At 39.1% G+C, this 24,604-nt stretch overlaps 1 protein-coding gene across 8 annotated transcripts in view; it reads right to left on the reverse strand.

The window, feature by feature from the left end:
* Positions 1-693: 693 nt before the first annotated feature.
* Positions 694-24,604, reverse strand: part of ARHGAP12 (Rho GTPase activating protein 12) — a 117,614-nt gene continuing 93,703 nt past the window's right edge. For all 8 annotated transcript variants that reach the window (XM_047754571.1, XM_047754569.1, XM_047754567.1 and 5 more), the window contains 10 exons: positions 21,596-21,677; positions 15,346-15,447; positions 12,832-12,930; positions 9,831-9,933; positions 7,875-7,991; positions 6,085-6,183; positions 3,676-3,753; positions 3,440-3,574; positions 3,102-3,204; positions 694-2,257 (listed from right to left, as the gene is read on the reverse strand). In XM_047754571.1, coding sequence (XP_047610527.1) covers positions 2,083-2,257; positions 3,102-3,204; positions 3,440-3,574; positions 3,676-3,753; positions 6,085-6,183; positions 7,875-7,991; positions 9,831-9,933; positions 12,832-12,930; positions 15,346-15,447; positions 21,596-21,677 — 1,093 coding nt within the window. In that variant the 3' untranslated portion in view covers positions 694-2,082. The remainder of the gene's footprint in view (positions 2,258-3,101; positions 3,205-3,439; positions 3,575-3,675; positions 3,754-6,084; positions 6,184-7,874; positions 7,992-9,830; positions 9,934-12,831; positions 12,931-15,345; positions 15,448-21,595; positions 21,678-24,604) is intronic.

The raw sequence follows: 24,604 nt of genomic DNA on the forward strand, positions 1-24,604 counted from the left end.
TATTACAATAAGCTGATTAGCTGTAGGCTAATAAAACACTTAAGACTTCACATACACGTGTGTGCTTTGAAACAAGAAACACAGGACAATTTTAATCTTTGATATGTTCAAAACTACCAAGAGAAAGAACATCACTGATCTGAGTATAACTGCATTTCTGGCATATAATCACTACATAGGCCAGGCCTAAAGCATACTGTGTATTGTTAAGGACATCTTTAGGCAAATATAAACATTCTCACCCTGGGGTTTTTTTCTTCCTCCCCAATCTACTTTCCCACAGCTGTCAGGTAGCTTGGTTTGTTATCAATTTAACAAGACCACAACAACACAAAACAGTTTCACCATAAACTCAGGTGAGAGGTTTTTAGACGGATCATACAAAAAAATATTTGTTCCCGAGGAAGGCAATCGGTAAATTAAAAACGCAACCCTAAGAAAAAGAGTCCTGGTTACAAATCATCCTTTTTCAAATATTGGTGAAGAAGTAAAGAGTGGGGGCAGGGGTGGGGGCGGGTGGAGGGGCCCTGGTGTGGCGGGAGCAGAAAAGGTGTGAAATGAAGAAAACATATTTGCCACAGGAAATAATTGGATTCCGTTGACTTTTTAAAAATGAGGTATAAGAGTGTGCCAGTCAATGCAAAAACAAAAACAAAAAAAAATTAAAAACCAAAATGCACGTTTCCGATGGAAAAAATCTCTAAACCTCTTATAGTTTTCTTTATTCAGATTAGACATTTCATATACAGCAGTTAATCTAGAAAAATACATTTTAAAAAATCTTCAGCAGACCATGCTCTCTGTAACAAAACCTGCCAAACCCTGTTTTATTATACAAACCACTCTACATTAGTCATGTAAAAAGAAATTCTCAAATTTAGCAAAGTCATTTTCGATCTGACAGCCATCTGATTTACATAGGGTTTTCCACTATTCAGACTGCAGAGTTAGAATTCTGTAATAAATTTTTTTCTAATGTATTCTGTACATATTAAATAATCTAAAAGGTTCCTCTTGTAGTGCATTTACCATTTAGCAAGTCTATTCAGTTATTTTTCCAGTACCATTTGCATTACAGTGATTTGCCTGGAAATGTAATTAAAGTCTGAAAGTGCACACCGACAACTTTCTCAAATAACGGCCTATTTCTGGAGGAAACCTAAGATTCACAGAGAAGATTACCGATACCGTGATTAGACACGGAGGGTTAGAATGTACTCTGAGACTATACAACACAATTATATACAGAAGCTGGAGGACGGTGAGTCTTGAGCCTGTATTTACATCAAATCACGTTGGTTTCCACAGGGTCATTACCAAGAAGTCAGTATGGCACTAGGTATAATTAGGATTGTTAGCTACGAGTCAGGGTAGCACGGACAGCCCCCAGATACCCTGCACTGGCTATATGCTAAATTAAACTCCAGTTTATCACAGTGTTTTCAGTACTATTAATTAGTGTGCTGCCCAAACAAGCAACTAAGATATTCAGGAAGGAGACACGGCAAAGGGCAGCAAGCCTTCACCGAGGGCTCACGCCTGGGTTATCAGGGGTCCTAGCACTTACAATGCCACTGCATGCAGACACCCTGAAAAAGAAATACACAGGTTTCAAAACAGAGATACTTCATGTTGCTTAAAATGCCCAGAAGCGTTTTCAAAAGAACTGATAGTGAGTCCTCTTCCAATGGGTGATGAACCTATCCAATATAGAAACTCTATATTTTCCAGTTTGAAGAGGGGAAAGAAAAAAAAAAAAATCTAGTATTCTTACCAAATTCTCCAGTGTATATGACTGGTGAGAATTGCAAGTTTGGAATTTTGCTGAAATTCAGAGTATGAAATGCAAAACATTCAGGAGAAAATTAATTCAAAAGTACACACAGTTCTATCAACTCGCAACAAAGCAGCAAATATGAGGGCCTAACACACATCCATCTGGACTCTCCCATTCCCTTCTGATCCCTCAAAAAAGTGCAAAATCAGAGTCACTGCTTGGTCCAAAAATAAAATACGTCACGTCTAAGGATCTGAAAGCTGATGAAATCCGGCTTCTAGTCCACAGGTTGTCTTCAGTAAGAGTCAACGTCCGAAGATGGAATTTATTTCCAGAAGAATTAATTCCACAATCTGATTTTGGTAGACAGTATGAACCGCTATGTTACCAGTCTCCTTCTCTGGCTTTAACAGAGTGGGACCAAAAACAATCGCTATACTCTGGTAGGTCATGCGGTTCCTTTCGCCATTTTCTATCACTCTAAGGGAAACAAAAAGTTGTTACGAGAGAGAGAGAGAGTAAAAATCAGGGAAAATTCTTCAAATAGTATTGTAAATATGGACAGTTTGCATTTCGAAAAGAGAAATAATGCTCATTTCCTAAGGTACATATAAACTACCCGTCAGTTCGAATGGCACGGGGAAGCTTTCTTGTGGGCAAACATAGCTGAAAAGTGTAATTATACACAGCCTCACCAACTTTAAATGTGTGATACTTCAGCTAAGTGTTTAAAATAAGACATAGATTTGAATACATGCTACAATTCAGGTAACAATGATTTCTCCGCTGGGTTGACAAGGAGAAAATCTAAGGCACAGAGATTCAACTTCCAATTTTACTCATTTTATCCTTTTTTTTTTTTTTTAATAAATCTCTCATGCTGTGATCATTTATTTTAGTAATCTTGTGTTCTTTCCAACAGAAGTTTTAGCTTAACTGTGGACTGACTTAGACCTATGATGGCTTTACTTTAAGGTAACTGAACAGTCCTCACTTAAATCACCAACCTCATCTTCAAAATAATTAACTTTAGCAACGACTTCTGAACACTTACTCTGCGCTGGGCCTGCTATAAATGCCTCCTATTTTAAATCTACTTGAATGTATTCTTCATACCAAACCATTTTACCTATGAGGAACTGGGGCTCAAAGAAGTTAGCTTTCCTGCATTCCAAAGACAGCAGACGGCATGGCTGAGCTGTGAGCCTGGGTCTGTGTGACCCTGGGCCGGGGGTCCTGCACCACGCACGTCCCACACCTGTGCAGCCTTCCAACCTTCCCTCTCTCCCAGACTACTCCTCCTCTTTTGTGCAGAGATCCCCACCTTTTGAGATGTCTGAACAGAATCTGCATCGTGTCCTGATTGGGCTTTGGCAGCTGTCTGATGAGGTCCTTCACAGCAGAGACACGCTGTCTTGGTTCTTGTTCTGAAAAAAACAATAGCTGGAGGCTCTGCACCAGACTGAAGGCAGGGACATTATTTTGGAACCTGACATTTGGTGATACACAGTGACATCTGGTGGTCACATATGGAATTTCTGGAGTAAAGCAACCCTTTGAAATAACTAGTTTAAAAGACCAAATGCAACTGTAGCAACTTAATCTGGACAAAGGATTTTCAACATCCAAGGGGAAAAAAATCCAGTGCAATTAGATACTTACTAATTGCATTCACAAAATCATTAAAATGATTAAATGTAAAGAGAGGTTCTGGTAATTCTCGGAAAAACATCTTGAGCGCTCCAGTGATGACGTGAATATCTTCCCATTTACTATCATTCAAGTCCAACTTCTCATCTGGAAAACAGTAGGAACGGGAAATTTTTTGCAATTATTTTAAAAAGATTCTATCAATTATGATTGGCTGTTTTGTATACAACAAGGGGGAGTGATCTTACCATGATTGACTGCAAATCTCAGCTTCTGGATCACTGCAAGGTTGCCACTGACTCTGTATATCCCATCAATGTCCAACCCTAAGAGACAAATGATAATTTTATGTTTAAAGTACTTTTTGGCCTCTTCTAAGGATGCTTTCATGATCTGCAATTCTTATTAACATCCGCCTAAAATAAAATTACTCTTCCTCTAAATGGCTTTTTATAGATGCTCAGCAGGGAGAGAGGGATAGAGATTCACTCTGAATTATTCAATAAACGGCCACAAATCTACTTTGTTTATCATGTAGATTGTGGATCATCTCAAGGAAATCATCTCAGACTTGAAATACTAGCAATTTAAGATAAACTTCAGCAAACACCTGAGGATAATTCAAAAGGTAAAGGGAGCCAGTAGATAAAATCTGCCCACCTGTTTCTTTGCACATCAGTTAATAATGTAAATGCACATATGAAGGCACTCTCTGAAAAGTGTCATATTAAGTGCTTGTAATAAATAAACAAGACAGCAACTAAAATAACCATTCTATAAGAACAACTGACAACTTAATACAACATTAATTTTTTACATATGGGATAGAATCATCTGAAATTCACACAATGTAGCCCCAAAATTCAGATTCAATAAATTATAATGATGCATACACTCAACATGATCTATTCATTTAACTTCCAATAAAGGCAAGGGTCATGGCGCCTCTGCTGTCTCAGTGACAAGGGTCAGAGAAGAGATCTGTGACTGGCAGAAATTACCTATTATGCCAATATTTTAATTACACAAGACGTTGTTGATAATATACTGATATAAATTAATGTGAATATAGTTAGATACTGTCCTATTTTTTGACCACGGCTGTGGCATGTGGAAGTTCCTGAGCCAGGGATTGAAATCAAGTCACAGCAGTGACAAAGCTGGATCTTTAACTCACTGAGCTACCAGGGAACTCTAAGATACTGTTATTTTTATATTTTTTATTTTTTTGTCCTTCTAGGGCTGCAGCCATGGCATATGGAGGTTCCCAGGCTAGGCGTCTAATCGGAGCTGTAGCCACCGGCCTACGCCAGAGCTACAGCAATGCAGGATCCGAGCCGCTTCTGCGACCCACATCACAGCTCATGGCAACGCCGGATCCTTAACCTACTGAGCGAGGCCAGGGATTGAACCCGCAACCTCATGGTTCCTAGTCAGATTTGTTAACTACTGAGCCACAACGAGAACTCCGAGACACTGTTATTTTAAAAGCCAGTATAGGGAGTTCCTTTGTGGCACAGCAGGATTAGGATCCGGCATTGTCACTGAAGCAGCTCCGGTCACTGCTGTGGCAAGGATTCAATCACTGGGTACTTCCATATGTGGAGGGTGCAGCAAAACCAAAAACAAAACAAAGTAAAAGCTAGCATATGTATTAAAAACATGTTAAAATTAACCAAAACAGAAATTCCTTTAAGCCTTGTTTCACAGGAAATGACACAAAGAGGATGTGTCTGTTGGGACACTTTGTAGTTGATCTGGATATAGTTCTCACCTCTTCTATACTGTCGAATCATTTCTTTTTTTTTTTTTTTTTGCTATTTCTTGGGCCGCTCCCTTGGCATATGGAGGTTCCCAGGCTAGGGGTTGAATCGGAGCTGCAGCCACCAGCCTACGCCAGAGACACAGCAACGCAGGATCCGAGCCGCGTCTGCAACCTACACCCCAGCTCACGGCAATGCCGGATCCTTAACCCACCGAGCAAGGGCAGGGATCCAACCCACAACCTCAGGGTTCCTAGTCGGATTCGTTAACCACTGCGCCAAAATGTCAAGTCATTTCTTAGTAAACACAGGTTCATAATCACTACCTTCTTCATTTTAAGCAAATGCCAACTCCAATTGGCTTCAAGGAATACCATATGCTTAATCAATCATAAATACTGAACATTCAATAATTGACTGCAAAGCTCTTAATTTGAAACAGTACACAAATGTAAGGTTTTTTTTTTGGGGGGGGGGGAGATGCTTTTCTTGGAGTTCCCGTCGTGGCTCAGGGGTTAACGAATCCAACTAGGAACCATGAGGTTGTGGGTTCAATCCCTGGCCTTGCTCAGTGGGTTAAGGATCCAGCATTGCCGTGAGCTGTCGTGTAGGTCACAGATGTGGCTCGGATCCCGTGTTGCTATGGCTGTGGTGTAGGCCAGCAGATATAGCTCCAATTCGACCCCTAGCCTGGGGAACCTCCATATGGCAAGGGAGCGGCCCAAGAAATGGCAAAAAGACCAAAAAAAAAAAAAAAGATGTTTTCTTGATAATTCACAACTATAAAGAACTTCTGTGCACCATTCAAAAATCACAAAAATTCCTAGGGATTTTCATAGCAATACAATGGGTTGGTGTGCTTATTTAACACTTTTTAAAAAATCATTTTCTTACCATATTCTTCAACATGTTCAATGCACAACTTCACGAATTTTGGCACTGTGCTATTCTCTCTCTGACACAGATTAGCAAGATTGGCTCCAAATACCTGATCTGAAAAAGATTTAAAAAACAAAAAAAAAACAAAAAACGGTCACCTGGCTAAAATTCCGTTCACAAAATGGCTAAAACCATTCAGGGCGGGTAGAAGACATCCCTGCATGAAGACACTACCATGACGCACGGCTGTCTGACCTGCACCCTGCCTGCCTCCTCCAATTCCATTCCGAGTTGTCTTCCTCCTGGACCAAGCTCCACCAGCCACACAACTCCCTCCCGCCCGGCTCCCTTCTTGCTTTCTACTCCATCCCCACAATCCCCAGCCTCCAAACAGAGCTCCTCCTCTTGACTCGCAGCCTCAGTTGAAATGTCACCTCCTTAGAAGAACCCCTGACCACCCTAAGGTACTCCAATTCCAGTCACTCTGTTTTAGGGAGTACTCATGGAAGTCATCAGTACCCTCAATCATTCTGTCCACCTCTCATGTCTACATAAGTTTCATATGGGCAGGGACCTTGGAATTCCTGAACACCAAGAGATATTCGCAGTGCCTAGCCTCAGGCCTACCGTGTAGCAAATGTCCAAATATTTTTTAAACTTGCTGTGTGACCATAAAATACACCAAAATCTGTTCTAGTAATCTTTAAACCCAACAGTTGGGAAATTCCACACTGGTGCTAAATATTCAGGAAAACAAACAAATACGATACAGGATTTGAAGTAGATGATCAACACCAGAAAGTGGTAACAGTTTATATTTCTCATTGAAAGGCCTGATGAACAAGTTAGCAGCACTTTCTATTTGTTTGTAGGCTTTCTAAGCTCAGTATGCTAAATTCACATGCATGATCTGGGGCTGCCTGTTTAACCTTAACTCTTTAAGGTTGCTAATTTGAATCACTTAATTAGCAGAACTCTGCCTAGAAGTTTCAAGTATCTTTTAAATGAAAGTCATTTGTGTATTTTAATTTAGATGCTCTGCCAACAGATATTCCAGCCATGGACTTTGTTAGAAACTTCATAATCAAAGACAGCTATAATATATATGGTATATATTATGGTACCTTTTCCTACATTTTCATTTATGAACATATGTCTCTGTTTTGAGACATGTATTAGAAAATTTTACCTTTGAAATTAAATATGCTTGTAAGAACTAAAGATATGTACAAGTATATGTGATTTTTAAGAAATACTTTAAGAAAAGATCCTGTTACTGCATTATGGCTCTTATACATGAAAAAAAAAATGTAAAAATTCATTAGGAAAAAACACTTTACACTAATTTTTAAATTACCTTAAATGAGAAGTGAAGACAAAAATTAAAAATAAAATTGCTCATTATTTTTCTTCTTTCTCTCCACTTATTTATCCAATTTCTTCTCATCAGTGCATCACAAAACTAAAAATCTTTATTGTCATGTCTTCTAAAAATCTTTATTGTCATGTCTTCTAAAAATCTGGCACCCATTCCATCACACCCACAAAGTTCCCCTGGTACAGAGTTTCTAAAAACCTAATTTGGTATTCATGCCTTGTTCATCAATGCTTTAGTTAAACTCTTCATGTGCATCAAAAAAATCAATTTTAATTACTCAAATGTATTTTAATCACTAGATCTGATAACTTTACGAATAAAGAATAAGAAGACATTCACTGTTTGGAAATTTTTCAGCTTTTAATTTAAAATGTCTTATTTCTGATTTTGGCCAAAGCTCATTATTATAAACGTCATTTCTACCTACCTTTAATATAACCTTTTTCACGAACAGCTTGCAAAGTGGGGCGTCGTGTAAGAAACTTCTTTAAGTTTTTCTTGGTTTTTTTCTGTTCTGAAGAATCTATGCTAGATACTTTTGTGGCTTAAAACAGACAGATGTTAAGCATTTCATAAAATGAAGACTTTTTTGATGAAAATTTTTCCACCTAGCACTCAAAATATATGAATCTCATACATAAAAACTACAATATGCAAATCAAGTTATTCTAACTTTAATATGGTTTAAGAGTAACACATGAAGAATCAAACACAGGAGTTCCCATTGTCAGGGGGTTAAGGATCCGGCATTGCTGTGAGCTGTGGTATAGGTCACAGACGTGGCTTGGATCCTGCACTGCTATGGCTGTGGTATAGGCCAGCAGCTGTAGCTCCAACTGGGAACTTCCGTATGCCACAAGTGTGGCCCTAAAAAGCAAACAAACAAACAAACAAAGACCCATCAACTGTAATAAAAAAATTAAAAAAAAAAAAAGACCCAATTTCAAAGTGACAAACCCAAAAAAACATTTCATTTTTATCACTAAACACTGACCACAGACTGTGCCTTCTTTGGTAAATGTGCCGAGACATCCCTAAGTTACTCTAATTGATCATAAATGATACTAATAGTCTTGGACTCTCCATCAGTTTCAGAAGGTAAAATGCCCAGCAAGAATAAACATTCCCATAAAATGTAAGCAAAATCCCTACCGTTCCCTGTCCTTACTGAACTAGGAGTCGAGGGCTATACCTGTGTACATACCCATCACAATTATTTGCACTTCAAGCTAGACTCATCATAAGTATCCCTACTCTGAGTTAAGGATGGCACCACCCCAATTTCTACATTGCCTGCAGACCTGATTAACTTTTTCAGTTAACACTAACAAAAATTCAAAAAGTCAATTTCTTGAAAATAACATATTTGAAGAAAGCTGAGAGCACAAATACTATTAGTAAAGAACTAAAATAAAAATTTCCTGGTTTACACTGTGGTATGATGGCATGTTGATAAGAGGCCTTAAGTTCATTAGTATGTGGGAGAACCAATGGTCTAATCATTCAGTTTATATGGAGACCCATAAAGTTCTCAGTTAAATGTGGATTTGTTTAAACTGGATTTAACAAAGTTCAGAGCCATGGCTAATGGCCTATTTGAACCATGTTATTCACAAGGGGCCAGTGTTAGAAAACACAATCCTTAAAACTGCAGGTGTTTCTCTGGTCCTGTATGTATATGTGATCTGGAGATGAAACACATGCAGCTACCTGCAGAGATGCACCCCAGTCAAAGGCCCAGGAAGGAACTGTGGGACTTATCCCACAACTTTGGACTTCTTAAAGTCTAAGAGTTAATCAAGAATCTTAATTATATATTTTTTCCATCAATAAAGTTCAGCTTCCTAGAGTCCTCAAAAGAAGTACATTGTGTTGTGTGCATTTTTTTCTCTTGAAAAAGTATCACAGTATCTTAACATGAATACAATGTCATGAGGTGCACACGCTAAAGCTGAAAGATGATGAGTTAAGGAGGTGAGAGAACACCAAGGTTGCAACTACTTCACCTTACAACTCTTTTTTTTTTTTTTTTGAGTCTTTTTAGGGCTGCACCTGCAGCATATGGAGGTTCCCAGGCTAGAAGTCAAATCAGAGCTGAGCTGCTAACTTACAGCCACAGCAACCCAGGATCCAAGCCAAGTCTGTGACCTACACCACAGTTCACAGCAACGCAGGGTCCTTAACCCACGGAGCAAGACCAGGGATCGAACCTGCATACTCATGGATACTGGTTGGGTTCGTTACTGCTAAGCCATGATGGGAACTTCCATTTTACAACTCTTGAAACACTGGAGGTGGTACTCAGCTTCTTGTTTACATCTTTGAGGAGCTAAGAGTATAAGGTCACTTAAACCATCAGCAAACCAGAGAAAGAAAAACTTACAACGAAATTTCTTCAGGTCCTTATGGTCCTTTTCTCTATCGTGCTTTTCTATTCCTGGTGAGTCTGGTGTCTCCTCTTCAATTGCTTCATCAGGTTCTACCACCTGTGGGTTAGAGATTTTCCAAACACATTATTTTTTAGCCACACCTGTGAAAGTTCCTGGGCCAGGGATTGAATCCAGTTCCACAGCAGTGACAATGCTGGATCCTTAACCCTCTGAGCCACCACCACCAGGGAACTCCAAACACATACTATTTTTGATGTTATTTTAGATGCAATTCTCAGAATGACCAGTAATCGACTCTTCCAAATGATTTTAGGGAACCAATTCATACGCAGGGATGTATGATTTAGACCTGATAAATCTTTACAAATACCCCCCCCAATCGATGGCATTAATTCTGAATTTCAATAAAGAAAAAATTACTGATAATTCACAGGATAATGGGTTTGTACTGATGATCAGGCTATCTCATTGTGATCAACATGTCAGCAACAGTAGTAACATGTTTGGTTAACAGTACAAAGTAAAGCTAAATAGCAAAGGCCCACAGACTGTTTCACACCAGCAGTCTTCTAAAACTGCACTTTGTGCCAATAGTTTATCACTAGTCACAGACCCATAGATGTCAGGGATTGAAAAAAAGCTCATAGCTCATTCAGAGCCTAAGGTCATTGTTTTTCCATTTTTTTAAAGTTTTATTTTAGTTAATTTATAATGTGACAATTTCTTCTGCACAACAAAGTGATTCAGATATGTATATATCCATTCTCTTCCAGATTCTTTTCCCACACAGATGATCACAGAATACTGGGTAGAGTTCTCTGTGCCTCGCACTAGAGCGGGTCCCCATTGGCCAGTCATTCCAAAGACCTCGGTGTGCACACGCCAATCCCAAAACCCATAACTAAGCTCACTTTTACAAGTTAAAAAACTAGACTGAATTCTCAAAGCTAAAAACATTGCTCTGCCTTTCACACAGAGGTCCTAACTCCACCTAGGATTGTATACAGTGTAAGGGAAGGTTCCAATTTCTTCTTGGATGTCCAGGTGACCCAGCACCATGCCCTATCTGGCCCAGAGTCCAAAGGCGCATGGGTCTGTTTCCAGGCTCTTTTTCCTGTCCCACAGGTCTTACATCTATCCCAGTATGGATACCACACTGTAGTAACTACGATAGCTTTGTAAGGTCTTGACGTGATACAGCAAGTCTTCTTCAAGGGTGTCTTGGATATTCTTAGCCCACTGCATTTCTGTATCAAGTTTATTTTTCCTTCTTTTTAGGGCCACACTTGTGGCATATGGTAAGTATTCGGTATCTATGAGGCTGTGGGTTTGATCCCTGGCCTCAATCAGTGGGTTAAGGATCTGACATTGCTGCAAGCTGTGGTGGAGGTCAGAGATGAGGCTCGAATCCGGTGTTGCTGTGGCTGTGGCATAGGCTGGCAGCTACATCCATTTCAACCCCTAGCCTGGGAACTTCCAAATGCCACAGGTGCAGCCATAAAAAAAAGTTTAAGAAAAGGAGATTGAAGAGTTAAAGAATGTCCCAATTACAAATCTGGGTGTTTTGAACTGGGTGAATCATAGAATTTTAGAGCTTAAAAGGACACCTGGAGACAATCCAGTCTAATCTCTGTTTTATAACTGAGGCCCTTACAAATAATGAAGCATCTTCTACACTGTCTCTGAAAGACCCCTCAGCCCTTACTAAAGTCAGAGATTTCAACGTTTGCTTCTGTCTCCATTTAGTTTAAAACCATGACATACTCTCGGAATATTCATTTTCATTTCACTTCTGTCACTGACACATGATCTTTCATCAGGAGCCACATCCCCATATGGTCAGGGGTAAGAATAGGGTCTAAGAAAGTACAGCCTCTAGATGTTTGTTACTGCTCCTAGAAACAAGGCTTCAGTATATAAATGTGAGCCTCTTTTAGGTTATAATAGACATGAGAACAAATCTGCCAGGAACATGAGGATACTCTGTACTAGAAAGGTCACTAGGAAAGAAAAAGTGCAAATAATGAGATGACAGCTTCATTTGCCTCACCATTTTGCACAGGACCTGTTTCCACCAGAGTGCCATTTGCAACACATTCATTCAATGAATAAATACCACCTACTAGGCACAGCTGGAGTGTCCCTCCCTCTTGAGCTGCCTTCTCTTTGAACCAAGGCCTCACGTGAAAATTATGTGAAATCCACAGGCGGCAAACAGCCTACAAATGAGGACCTTAAATCATTGGGTGGCCCTTGGAGAACTGCTGACTACTGTCTTTCCCATCTCTGTCAAAACATGTATTTTTGGAGTTCCTGCTGTGGCACAATAGGACAGGCAGTATCTCAGGAGCGCCAGGACACAGGTTCGAACCCTGGATCCAGGGTTCAGCGTTGCTGAAGAAGCAGCAGCAGCATACATCACAACTGTGGTCTGGATCTGGTCCTTGGTTCAGGAACTTCCATATGCCGCCAGGTGGCCAAAAAAGGAAAAAAAATGTGTTTTTATTTTCATTTATTTATTTGGCTGCACCTGCGGCATGCAGAAGCTCGACAGCCAAGGATCCAATCGGTCTCACTGCAATTACCACGGCTACCAGAGTGACAATGCCCGAATTCCACCAGGGAACTCCAAAATATGGTTTTTTAAAAGAGCTTTTTCACATATAAGTTGCAAACTAGATACACAATAACCAGTTGGAAATCCAAGAAGAAAAATAGTAAAAAAATTTGGAGTTCCTGTCATGGCTCAGTGGAAACGAACCCTTCTAGCATCCATGAGGACGCAGGTTCAATCCCTGGCCTCGCTCAGTGGGTTAAGGATCTGGCATGTAGGTCACACATGTGGTTCGAATCCCACACTGTTGTGACTGTGTAGTGTAGGCTGGCAGCTACAGCTCTGATTCAACCCCTAGCCTGGGAACCTCCATATGTCATGGGTGCGGCCCTAAAAGCCAAAAAAAAGGTAAAAAAAATTTACCGAAAGCAAACACATACCTGGTTACTGATAGTACTACTAAGAACTTTAAACCAATCATTAATAACAGTGTCATTATCAGACTGAATCAGCAGTTCTGTTCCTTGACGGGTTTTCAGCTTTAGGAGGGGGAAAAGAAAGTACAGTTTAGTGATTTCAACCAGGTAAACAAATATGCTTAATTCAAAGTCTGCAAAACCACCAGCAGAAGATTAGATGCCTTATTTTATATTAATAGTGATCAAAGGTTACAGTACAACACAGCGAGAACATATTTTATTTGGGCATAAAATAATACCAGCTAAATTATTTTACAAAACATGACATTTTTCTCACAATTAATTTTCAGTGAAAATCTTACAACTAAGGATCCCAAGCTCCATCAATATAAGTGCCACAAAACTTGGTGAAATCTAGGACACTTTATCATTAGAAAGTAAGTTCAAGTACCCAAGCTCTGCATTTGTAAATTAAATTTGACACATTATTTATTTAAAAAAATTAAATATATGTCATTTTTATGTAAATCTAAGAAATTTTTTCTCCCTCTGGTTAAAAAAATAAATGTAGAAACAGAATATATGAGAGGTAGACTTTTATTAGTCCCTACTCAATCAGGAAATATAATGACTTAGTACAGGTTCTTTACCCACTGTGCCACAGTGGGACCTCCCTGTTTATGATTCCATACAAAGGCAATAACCAATTTATGCATCATTTCTTTGGTTCAAAGTTTCTCACACTTGATTGATGAAAATGTAGTTACAGAAAATATTCCTTCTATTTTCTGTTTGGTAAATGTTTGATTTCCTTTCTTCCTAGAGGAACATACGGCAATGTTTCCCAAACAGCATTCTCAGACATATTCCTCAAACAGTTCCTGGAAGAATGTTTTAAAAGTATTCCCCCCAAAATAAACCAAAAATCTATTATGTGATATTAATTTGGGAAATACTGGACTGAAGAAAGGTAAACAAGATTCTGTTCTTCAGAACTTATCAGAGGTTTGATATTCCGAAGTGTACTGTGATTTTCTAAGAGAGGAATAAAATATACACTGTTTCCCAAATTTATATACCTATGGGATCCTTTTCATTTTGAAAAGAAACAAGGCTAAATCAGGAAACTGTAACTTCCTTTCTTGCCTTTCTTTCTAGAGAGTAGGCCAAGCCCAAAAACCTATATTGAATGTTTACTGTGTGTAAGACACTCTGTTACCAGGTCTTACTTTAAAATAAAGAGAAATGCAATCTCTTCACTTAAAATTTTTTTTTCATCATATAGTGGGGGGAGAATAATTTATAGATGATAACTCAAGGTATATGAAAATAAATGCTATTTTAAAAGCTTAAAGAAGCAGCATCTGTGTTTTGGTAGTTTCTTGTGGATGCTGGATGAAGGTAAAGTGAAAGTCATCAAGATTACACCTGGTTCCACTTGGGAAATATCAACTATTCCAGTCTGTCTAGACAACAAGTAGGCAAGACAGGAGGCTCAAAGGAAGGGTAGATCTGGAAGATTACATGCAAAGATGGTCTGTGTGCACAGCCCGCTGGAGTGTGGCTTGCTGCTCCCCGCTACTCAGAATCCTTGCCGGGCCTTCTACCTTGGTTTAACCCACAGAAGACACTGGCATTTGACTCTTAAGATCCAAGCCTCAAGAAGCTCTGCAGGGAGTTCCCGTTGTGGCTCACCAGTAGTGAACCTGACTAGTATGCATGAGGATGCGGGTTCAATCCCTGGCCTCGATCAGTGGGTTAAGAATGCAGCATTGCTGTGAGTTGTGGTGTGGGTCGCAGATGCGGCTCTGATCCCGCATTGCTGTGGTTGTGGTGTAGGCCGGCAGCTGTAGCTATGATTCGACCCCTAGTCTTGGAACTTCCATATGCCAAGGGTGTGGTCCAAAAAAGACAAAAAAAAAAAAAAAGCAGCAGCAGCAGGAGCTCTACAGTCCCTACTCTGGCCGTTTTGGAACTGACATGTGAAGACTGGGGTCACCTCCTTGAGGAAAAAAGATCCAGTGAGAAGGAGCCCGGCCAAGAGCTGGCACCAACAGTGGACACAAGAACGAGGCCATCCGGCCCCTCACGCTGCTGGACAACTGAAGCCCCATGAACAGCACTGCGTGAGGTCAGAAGAACCACTCGGCTCAACACAGGCCAAACTGAGCCAACAAATGGTTCTCTCCTCAGGCAGCAACAAGTAACTGACAGAGGATTGTGTATGACTGTGGATGGTCTTTTATGACAAATGGAAATGTCTGAATTTGTTTTTTAATATTAAATTTTGTCAGCAAAGGGGACCACATCCTTTTATTGTTGCTGGGGAAAGTAAGACTTGTGGAACAAAGGCAGGTAAGATATAATCTGAGATCCGAAGCCAAGCTTTCTTCCTTGAATTATGATACAAACTGACTTTATGACTAACTTGGCCTTAACGAGTCATACTAGAAGACAATTTCCCAAAATAATTCAATACAAAACATACAATCACTATGGTTAAGAATGTGAACTACACTTAGAAAAAAAAATTACCTCAAATACGTTCTTCTTGCTGGATTTATCCTTTGATGCCATCTCAATTGTTGCCCCTCTGAGGTCCACTGTGAACTCTGGTTTGGACTGATTACTCCCAAACTTCATTTGAGAAAAAAGGAAAAACGTTTTTTTACATTCATGCACATTTGTGTATCCAAAAAGAATTAAGACCAATTTTATATTATTAGTAATAACTCAAACAGGTGATCACCTAGAATGCTTCCTTTCCTTTTTTTTTTTTTCTTTTTAGGGCTACACCAGTGGCATACAGAGGTTCCCAGGCTAGGGTCCAATCAGAGCTACAGCTGCTGGCCTATGCCACAGGTGCAGCAATGCAGGATCCAAGGCACATTTGCAATCTACACCAGAGCTCAAGGCAGTGCTAGATCCTTAACCCACTGAGCGAGGCCAGGGATCAAACTCACATCTTCATGGATCCTAGTCGGGTTCATTAACCTCTGAGCCACAACGGGAACTCCGCTTCCTCTCTTTTTATATTACAAAATAACAATTCCTATTTTAAGCTGAAAACTGTCTTTAAGACATGATTGTATACAGTTCATAGAAAAGGAAACAAAATGGCTCAGAACCCATCATTATTTAAAAAAATACAAACTAAAGCAGTACTAAAATCTTTTTTCCCCCATTAGTGCAACAACAACAATAAAGTTTGCTGAAAAACTCTCTTGGTGAGGCTGTAGAGTAATAGGCCCTCATTTGCAAGTGGGGTATAAACTGGTATGCCAAGAGAGGAAAAAACTGGTAATACTTTATTTTTTAATTTTATATTATTTTTTAGGGCCACACGTGTAGCCAATGGAAGTTCCCAGGCTAGGAGTCGATTCAGAGCTGCAGCTGCCAGCCTACACCACAGCCATGAAAGAGCCGAGCCTTGTTTTCGACCTACACCGAAGCTCACAGAAACACTGGATCCTTAACCCACTGAGCGGGGCCAGGGATTGAACCCAGGATACTAGTCAGGTTTGTTACCTGCTGAGCCACAACGGGAACTCCCTGGCAATAACTTTATTTACAAATGTATCAACACATGTATTCTTTGGTTCTGCAATTCTATTCTTTGGAATTTATTCTAAACTACCTAGGACTATGTCAAATGATATGTTCAAAAGGCAATATTCTTACATATGTATAAATAATATCTGATAGAATTTTTTTCCACCTAATAAACATTCTCTAAACCTGATTTTGTGCTTTAAAGAGTTATTTCCTTATTGACATTTAAGTTGTCAACAACTAACAATAACTTGTAAAAACAAAATTCTAACCCCGGGTTCTTTTATTCAGCTTTTGTTAGAAATAAAAATGAGAGCCAGATGCTCTAAAGCCTCAGCAATTTAATGAGGAACTGTGATAACAACAGGAAGACAGTTGACAAGGGTGGTTTGAGAAGAAAAAGCACTTGGTTAGCTATTATATCTTGTTAGCCAGATAAGGAAAAATTAGCATATGGCAGAAAACTTATGTTAAATGTAGACTTACTCCATATCTTGCCATTATAACTTAAAATTTTATTTAGTCTGTTTGCTGAGAACAGAAAATAAGTATTCCCAATGTTACTGTAGGGTCAGGAGGTTTAAAATCTTTATGAGCTGATAAATTGTAATCTTTAAGGTCATAAAGATTTGATACCAGAAATTTCATTTGCCAAAATATTTTCAAGTCAAATTCTGTTTGCCATTGGAAATGGATCCTACCCATTGAGATAAATTATTCATTATTCATAATGTCAAGGACTATTCCACAGTTTCACATTTAATAAATGGTTCAACTTCATCTGTTCCTTTTAATTCATCTTTTTGCCCAGCAGTGTAGACTTACATAATATACTTGTTATAACTTAGGATATTATGTGGAATTTATTACTGGAATCGAAATCAAATTTAGGATATCCCAGGAATTTTATTAGTGGAATCATAATAAAAATAATAATAAAAATTTTAACAATTCTACAAAGGCTTTGCCATCTTTAGCACCTTTTGCCATTTAAAAGACACGTAATTCATCATAAAGCTATGATAAGCACAGATAACTTTCTGAGCCAATTTACTCCAAAGTTATAAAATTTAAATGGATACATTTAACAAAATGATAAAAATCAATTTAATTTTTCATGACATGCTCTGGAGATGGTTAGCTATAAAGCTAAGCTATCAGTGACCAACCAATAAATTATAGCAACCAAATACAAATACAATGATGTGACATGGAATGCTAGTAAAAATGCTTCAATATGGCTGGCAAAATTCTGTTTGTTACCCATTATTTCTGAAAACCTAGTCCTGCTTTTCTCCATGTAATCATCACTTCGATGCATTCACGGCAAAGAAAACAGAATTACTGTGGCAAAGGACATGCAACAAGAACACATACAGTGACAGCGGAAACAGGATCAGATTTTACATATGCGACAGCAGGCCGGCGACTGACAGAGTTTTTCCAAGAAGAAAGCAGCGAGAGCAGGAGCTCAGAGACTGAGCCCTGATGGCAGAATGACTTGATGGGAAAAGGGAAGAAAATGACGATGTCATTATAGTGCACAATGGCAACATGACATACATGAGAAAACCATAATGGAACCAGATAGGACAACACAACTGCAAGCCACACAACACAGGCAAAGCTGAATTTCCACAATCTTTTCCAAAGGCCCCAGAATTTACTTCAGAGTATTTTCTGATGCTGTTATTAGGTAAATTCATGTTTTATTTTTAAGGTAAATGCTTTACACAACTTACCTTACACAGACCTGTGTTCCCTTATGTTCACACTGGAAGACTTGGGGGGATGGAGTGGCGTCACACTGGCCTTCTGTCCTCTTACTCAGTGCCCCCTACAGACCCCTGTGCTGCAGGGCAATGTCCCCTGCACCCTGAGTCCTCTCCTGGGAGAGTCCCTACTGTCCAGCTCGCCTTCCCCTTCCTCTAGGACAATGGCTCTCAACTAGGCCATTCTGTCACTGGGGGACATGTGGCAACGTCTGGAGATGTTTTCAGGTGTCACAACTGGAGGTGGGGGTGCTGCTGTCCTCTGCTAAACACCCCACAATGCACGAGATAGCCCCCACAACAAAGTATTATCTGGTCCCAAGAAACAATTATTTTAAGAAATATGAAGGCATGTATAAAAAATGAATTTGAACAACTGTCAGTATTTATGGGGTGACTTCGAAAATACTCAGGAATATGAGAAATGCTATCTGCGAGGGTAGATTATGTCGCAGTGCTGTACCTGCTACAGGTAAGCTAGGAAGATGGGGTCATGGTGCTCACTTCTCAACCCCCAAGCTCAACACCGGCCCCAGAACAGAGCAGGCTCTTATGTCCAATAGTCAAATGAGGTGAAAGGAGTTTAAAACAAACAAAAAAAAGCACCTATAATTTAAGACACTGATATAACAGCCTGGTGGACAATTAATAGTTTCTAGAAATGAAGGGGCATGTCCCTATCCAGAGAGGCTTGCTGGATTTCTGGAGAGAGTTCCGTACAGCATATGCCCATCTCATTTTCTCAATGTTCAGTATCCGTGAAGCCAAAAATAAATACAAAGCATGCATTTTTTTTAAAGAGCTTTAAACAGTATAGATGATTGTGCTCAGCATCCATCCTGTTAATGAGTAACCAAGTGAGTGCAAGATTTGAACTGGCTATTTCTTCAAGTGGATCTTGGTACAGGCTTTTGCAACTATGTGTGAAACTAATTTGTAAAGAACCATCCTTCTACAGCATGGCCCCTTAACAAACCATCTGAACTCCACTGAAGGAAAAGCAATCTCTTCCAACATGAAAGCAAAAAACCGGCTCTGCTAGAGACTGACTCCTGACAGAACATCTCCCTGAGAGATACTCAGAGGAAATTTTCACTATAGGCATTTCTGTCTTATGTGCCAGCCTCAGGTAAGATGCGATTTCACTGTCTGAACAGGACACATTTTTACCTAACAGCAGATCTAGCTGGTGAATGAGCATAGAACAAAGCTAGGATTCTCCCAAATCCTTTTGGAACAATCCTAATTAGAGAGTTAATTAAGAAGCATCTTACATATTTCACCAATGCTTACTATGAATGCTGTATATGCCAAAATATATTATACACACTTAACACATTTTACTTGAATAATCGTACTTGATTTTACTTGGATCATTAAAATTAGTTTTCATTCCCTTAATATGTGTTACATATGGGAAGAAAAAGGAAGGCAGACTGAGATATTTAAATTAGCCATCAAACAAAAATTAATACAACCAAGCATTTTATCACATCCCACATCTGTTTAGTTTTTAAGACTGTAAAACGGTGTGACTGTAGTTTAATTATAGCAATCTGAAATGACTGCTACAATGTATATTATTTTAATAATATATGAAGAAAATTTCATTTAAAGGCAAAAATTCAAAGAGTGACTCTAAAGTTAAAACTTCATTAAGAATTCTACAATTTCAAAATTGGCTGGCTCAGTGAATTTGAAACTACAGTTCTGCTATTACCACATGGTAATGCAGTAACACCACTTTAGCTGATGAGCAGAAATACTTCACACCCTCTGTCAGCATGAGTTTTAATGATTAGTTCTGAATTATGTAAGGTCTTCAAGACCTTCATAAAATGCAACAGCCTGTACAATGGTTCTGTGCTGAAGAATTCATTTAACATCTTCAAATTTAAAAAGAAATTTTCATTTCTTTTAAATCCCATCAGTGAGGCCTACCTCACCGATGCCTCACTGACCACAATCATCTACCTACTTGCTGTGCATCTGCATGTACCACAACCTTCAATGTTTAAGGGTCCCTAATTATCAAATAAACGACCATCATCTAGCCTTCTCCAGGAACTTTTTATTACTTTTTAATCTCCAACTGCTTCTCCATTCCTTTTCTTTCATTTATTTCCTTCGCTCAATTTCAAACAAAAGTTGACCCACAAGTAGGAAGAAGAAATAGTTGCAGGGTCTTCCAGAAATGCATTAATGCAAACCAAAAAAGTACCAGAGGCCTCAAGGGAAAAAGGGGACTAATTATCAATTAAGATAAGTCAAACCAAAATTTCAGTCTTTTAATGTGGAAAGTATATCATGGTCAGTTCCCTGTACTGGCTGACCAGAGAGCATCAAGGGAACAGTGAAGCAAAAGAGAAAAGTTTCAGAATGTTCACATTTGTGCAATCAAGCAGATTTTTGGGCTGCCGTATCACAGTATTTGAAGAATAACATGCTCTGAGGCACTCCTGGTTTCGAATTAGGTTACACAGCTGCACTGTAAACATAGCTGACTAAAATCTGCTGGAATTTTACAAACGGATTTCTCTTTGATCAATAATGTAAGATCAATAGGTCCCGTTAACTTGAAAGCAACTCAATAATTGGAAGAAATACTGGTTAAGGTAAGATATAAAGCAGAAATTAGATTAATTTCATTTCTAAGTTTCCTTAAGCACTGACACTTCACACTCATTTCCGTTCAGAGTGTGAACCCAGATCTACCACTGAGCAGCTGTAAGACCTTGAAGGAGTTATTTAACCACTCTCTACCTCACTTTCTCACATCAAACAGGGGGGGGAGAAAGAAACAGCCGCTCTTCCAGAGTAAAGAGGATAATATATGCCCCATCCTCCATGCTTATGTACCTAATGTACCTAATACATGCAGCATTCAAAATGCGCCAGTGATTATGAGATGTCACGAATTATAACTTTTAGTATTTTGAATAACCGAGGAATAACCATATACACACTCAATTAAGAAAAGCTTCAAAATTCCACAAGTAATGGTGACTTTCCTTTCTTCTAAAAAGCTGGCTGACATCATGCACAGACCTGACTAGCATCCCAGGGTTGGATTCAAGGTGGGACTCAACTTGCCACATGACGCTTATCTGACTAAATATCTGAAAGGGCAAGGTCACAAACACAGGAAAGCTTTCACATTCTGGAGATGAACCGAGAAATACATTTGTTCTCCAAGGCCAAGTAGTCAGGCCACCTTTCAACTCAATGGACAGAACAGAACTTCTTGGTTTTAACAATACAATGAATACGACTTTTCTAATTAGCCCCCTTCTTTCTCTCAGGAGTCAGAATAGAGTCAGAATACATCTTTAAGAAAACTTTCTCTACTCTTAATTGCACACTAGCTGTCGAGCGAAGGACTGTGGAATGTTATGTGAAATTCGGGTATATTACTATGTGCATATAATTTAAATGCGTAAATCCTCCAAAGAAATACTTACCCAACTTGTGCTACTTCCTTGAGTTTTGGTAAAGAGTAAAGAAGAACCCTGCAACACGGCCCAAGAGGACAACCAGTTCTTTCTGTAATTATAAAGAGGATTAATTAAATAAAGCCCCATCTCCACTTTTTCCGGCCAAATTTAAAAAATTAAAACCTTACTTAGCTGTTATCAATGTTGGCCACAATTTACAATCATAATTGACATTCTAATTGTTTTTATTGGGGATATAATTCTAATGGAAATTATAAGCATATTATGGTCCCAACTGACCAGAAAAGTCCCCCAAACAAATGAAGCTAATTAGAGATAGAAGTTATCAGAAAAACGACATGCCTGATCATGTTCACATGGGAGTAATCAGTACATTTGTGATTGAGGGCACTAATTTAAAGTCACATGAATTCAACACAGCATTTGGCCAGAATTCTTATTCATACTTAAATGCTTATCTTACCTAACACTCTGTGGAGACAGACTGTTTTATACTCCTTAGGTTATCTTCCTTCCTCTAGTAAAAGCTACGCTAGGAAAGTGGCAGACAGGAGGCACATTCTAAACATACGATAAATTACATACTGATTGACCCCTAAGGTTACTTAAATGAGGCTTTTAAAAACTTTGTCCTAAATTACCAAATCAACACCTATACTCTATCAAAACTCTGAACATAGAAATGCATAAAGGAAAAGGCCCCATCTCTACTCCTTCAATCCACACTAATGTTTCCCTTAAAAGCCAACTCAATTGCTGGCAGGCTAAAACGAACATCAAATACATCTCATACAGGGATTTATCAAGGCGTGCCTTATAGCCAAATACACGGCCAGTTTTGTGAAAACCCTATAGGCACTCGGGCAGAGCTTCCTGTGCCTGCCCGCTTGCATCTCTCACAAGCGTCCTATCTTAATAAACCTATTTCCTGCCTATCACTTTCTCCCTCGCTGAATTCCTTCTGCACGGAGACATAAAGAACCTGAACCTCAGTGAGTCCAAACACAGGGCATTCAATGAAAAAGTAAACAACAGATAATTACATTCTGAAAGCCCCTGTTTTATCCTTGTGAACTGAAGTTTGGTCCTTGCCATCAGCCTCTACATGGAGTAGAACACGAACCACTGCAGCTGCCGACCCACAGCACCCCCCGAGTGGAGCTCAGGGTGAAGACCAGGAGTGAGGCACACACTCTCCTCTGGGAAAACTGGAAGAATGACCTCCAGATGGACAGCTAGATATTTTCAGGAGGAGATTTTATGAGCCCAATTCTTGCATCGCCTCATATCTAAAAAAACACTAAAGTCCATCAATGATGACTGATGTCTATGACTAGTCGTAACCTTCACAAGACTAGCAGCAAACTTCTGTAAAACATGAACACATTTACACCTTCCCCTTCACCTTTACGACATGTCTTGATAGTCCCCCTTTCCTCTCTGGGGCAGAATTTCAAATAGCTCCTAGGCTGTAGTTTGTGGGCAAAACAAAAGATGTCATGGGTCACCTGTGAGAACAGCCACTCCCCAGGGTGCTGCCAATGAACCCCGAGGGAGCTCAGGAAAACATCAAAGGAGTAATTTCAGTAAGCCCAGATCTTTATGTCTTCCCACAGAAATGGTTTTCTGTACATTTTTCTGTAAATCTCGTTATCTGCAAATCTTTTATTCCTACTACCTCCCCATTGTTGCAAAAACTCATAGATCCTAGCTTCCCCCCTCACCTCCTCCAAGTGGTTTCCAATGGCTACCTGAGATGCTGCCTCCTGGGCTTAAGTCCTAATTTCATCCCAAATAAAACTTAACTCTCAAAAAAAAAAAAAAAAACAAAAACAACCCTACAGGCACTCAAAAGGAGGTTTATTCTCCATTTTCAGAATGTGGAATTTACTATCAATTAGACCTACTTTATTATCTTACTAACGTTTTATGTTTACTTGAATTTGAAAAGTGAAATAAAGTTTACTGCTACTGAGTTTCCAACTACTTTTTCCTTTTATTTTGCATATGGTCATTAATGCTGCTTATTCAGTGAACAGCTACTTTGAAGGATTAGATCTTCGCTGTGGACCAATCCACAGTGCTTTATCATTTTCAAGATGCTTAGTGCCTTCCCCTTGAATTGAAACTTTCTGCCATTAAGATCCCGATTCCTGGAGTTCCCGTCGTGGCGCATCGGAAGCGAATCCAACTAGGAACCATGAGATTGCGGATTTGATCCCTGGCCTCGCCCAGTGGATTGAGGATCTGACATTGCCATGAGCTGTGGTGTAGGACTCAGACTCGGCTCGGAACTGGCGTTGCTGTGGCTGTGGTGCAGGCGGGCAGCTGTAACTCTGATTAGATCCCAAGCCTGGGAACCTCCATATACCACAGGTGCGGCCCTAAAAAAAAAAAAAAAAAAAAAACAAACAAACAAAAATCCCTATTCCTTTTTACCTTTTATACTTTTGATATGCTTTTCGGCTTATTTTAACTTTTCTGAATCATTCTTCAGACATCTCCTTTTATACAATACCGAGTAGGGTGTTATTTTGGGGCTGCAGTCTGAGCACCTTTTTCTTTCCATAAGTACAGTACATGTACATTTATTTACAATGACCTCATAGGTATGTCTGGTGGTGCCTGCCCATTCATGGAATCATTTTGTTATATTTTCATTTTATTTTATTGCTTTGTTTTGTGTGGATCTCTTGCGATATTTGGAAGGATTTTTTTCATCTGTAAATTGCATTTTATATTCAATCTTCTATTTCTTTAGATAACATCTACTAATGTTTCTACTCTGAAAAATTCTAAAACATACTTCCATTTTAAATAAACTTGAGTTTAATTTTCAAAATCAGAAAAACTGTAGGATATATATCTCAGAACAAAAATTGAATATATGAATCCTAAATGAATGATAGTTGACCCAAAGACTCTGTGACTGAGCTGCAAGCAGAATTAGTCTTTCTTTTTTTCATGGAACCAATTTTTTTCCTGAAAAAACAACCGACAGATACACTGTGGTTA

The sequence above is a fragment of the Phacochoerus africanus genome, chromosome 12, assembly GCF_016906955.1.
Source record: "Phacochoerus africanus isolate WHEZ1 chromosome 12, ROS_Pafr_v1, whole genome shotgun sequence".
Lineage (NCBI taxonomy): Eukaryota > Metazoa > Chordata > Mammalia > Artiodactyla > Suidae > Phacochoerus > Phacochoerus africanus.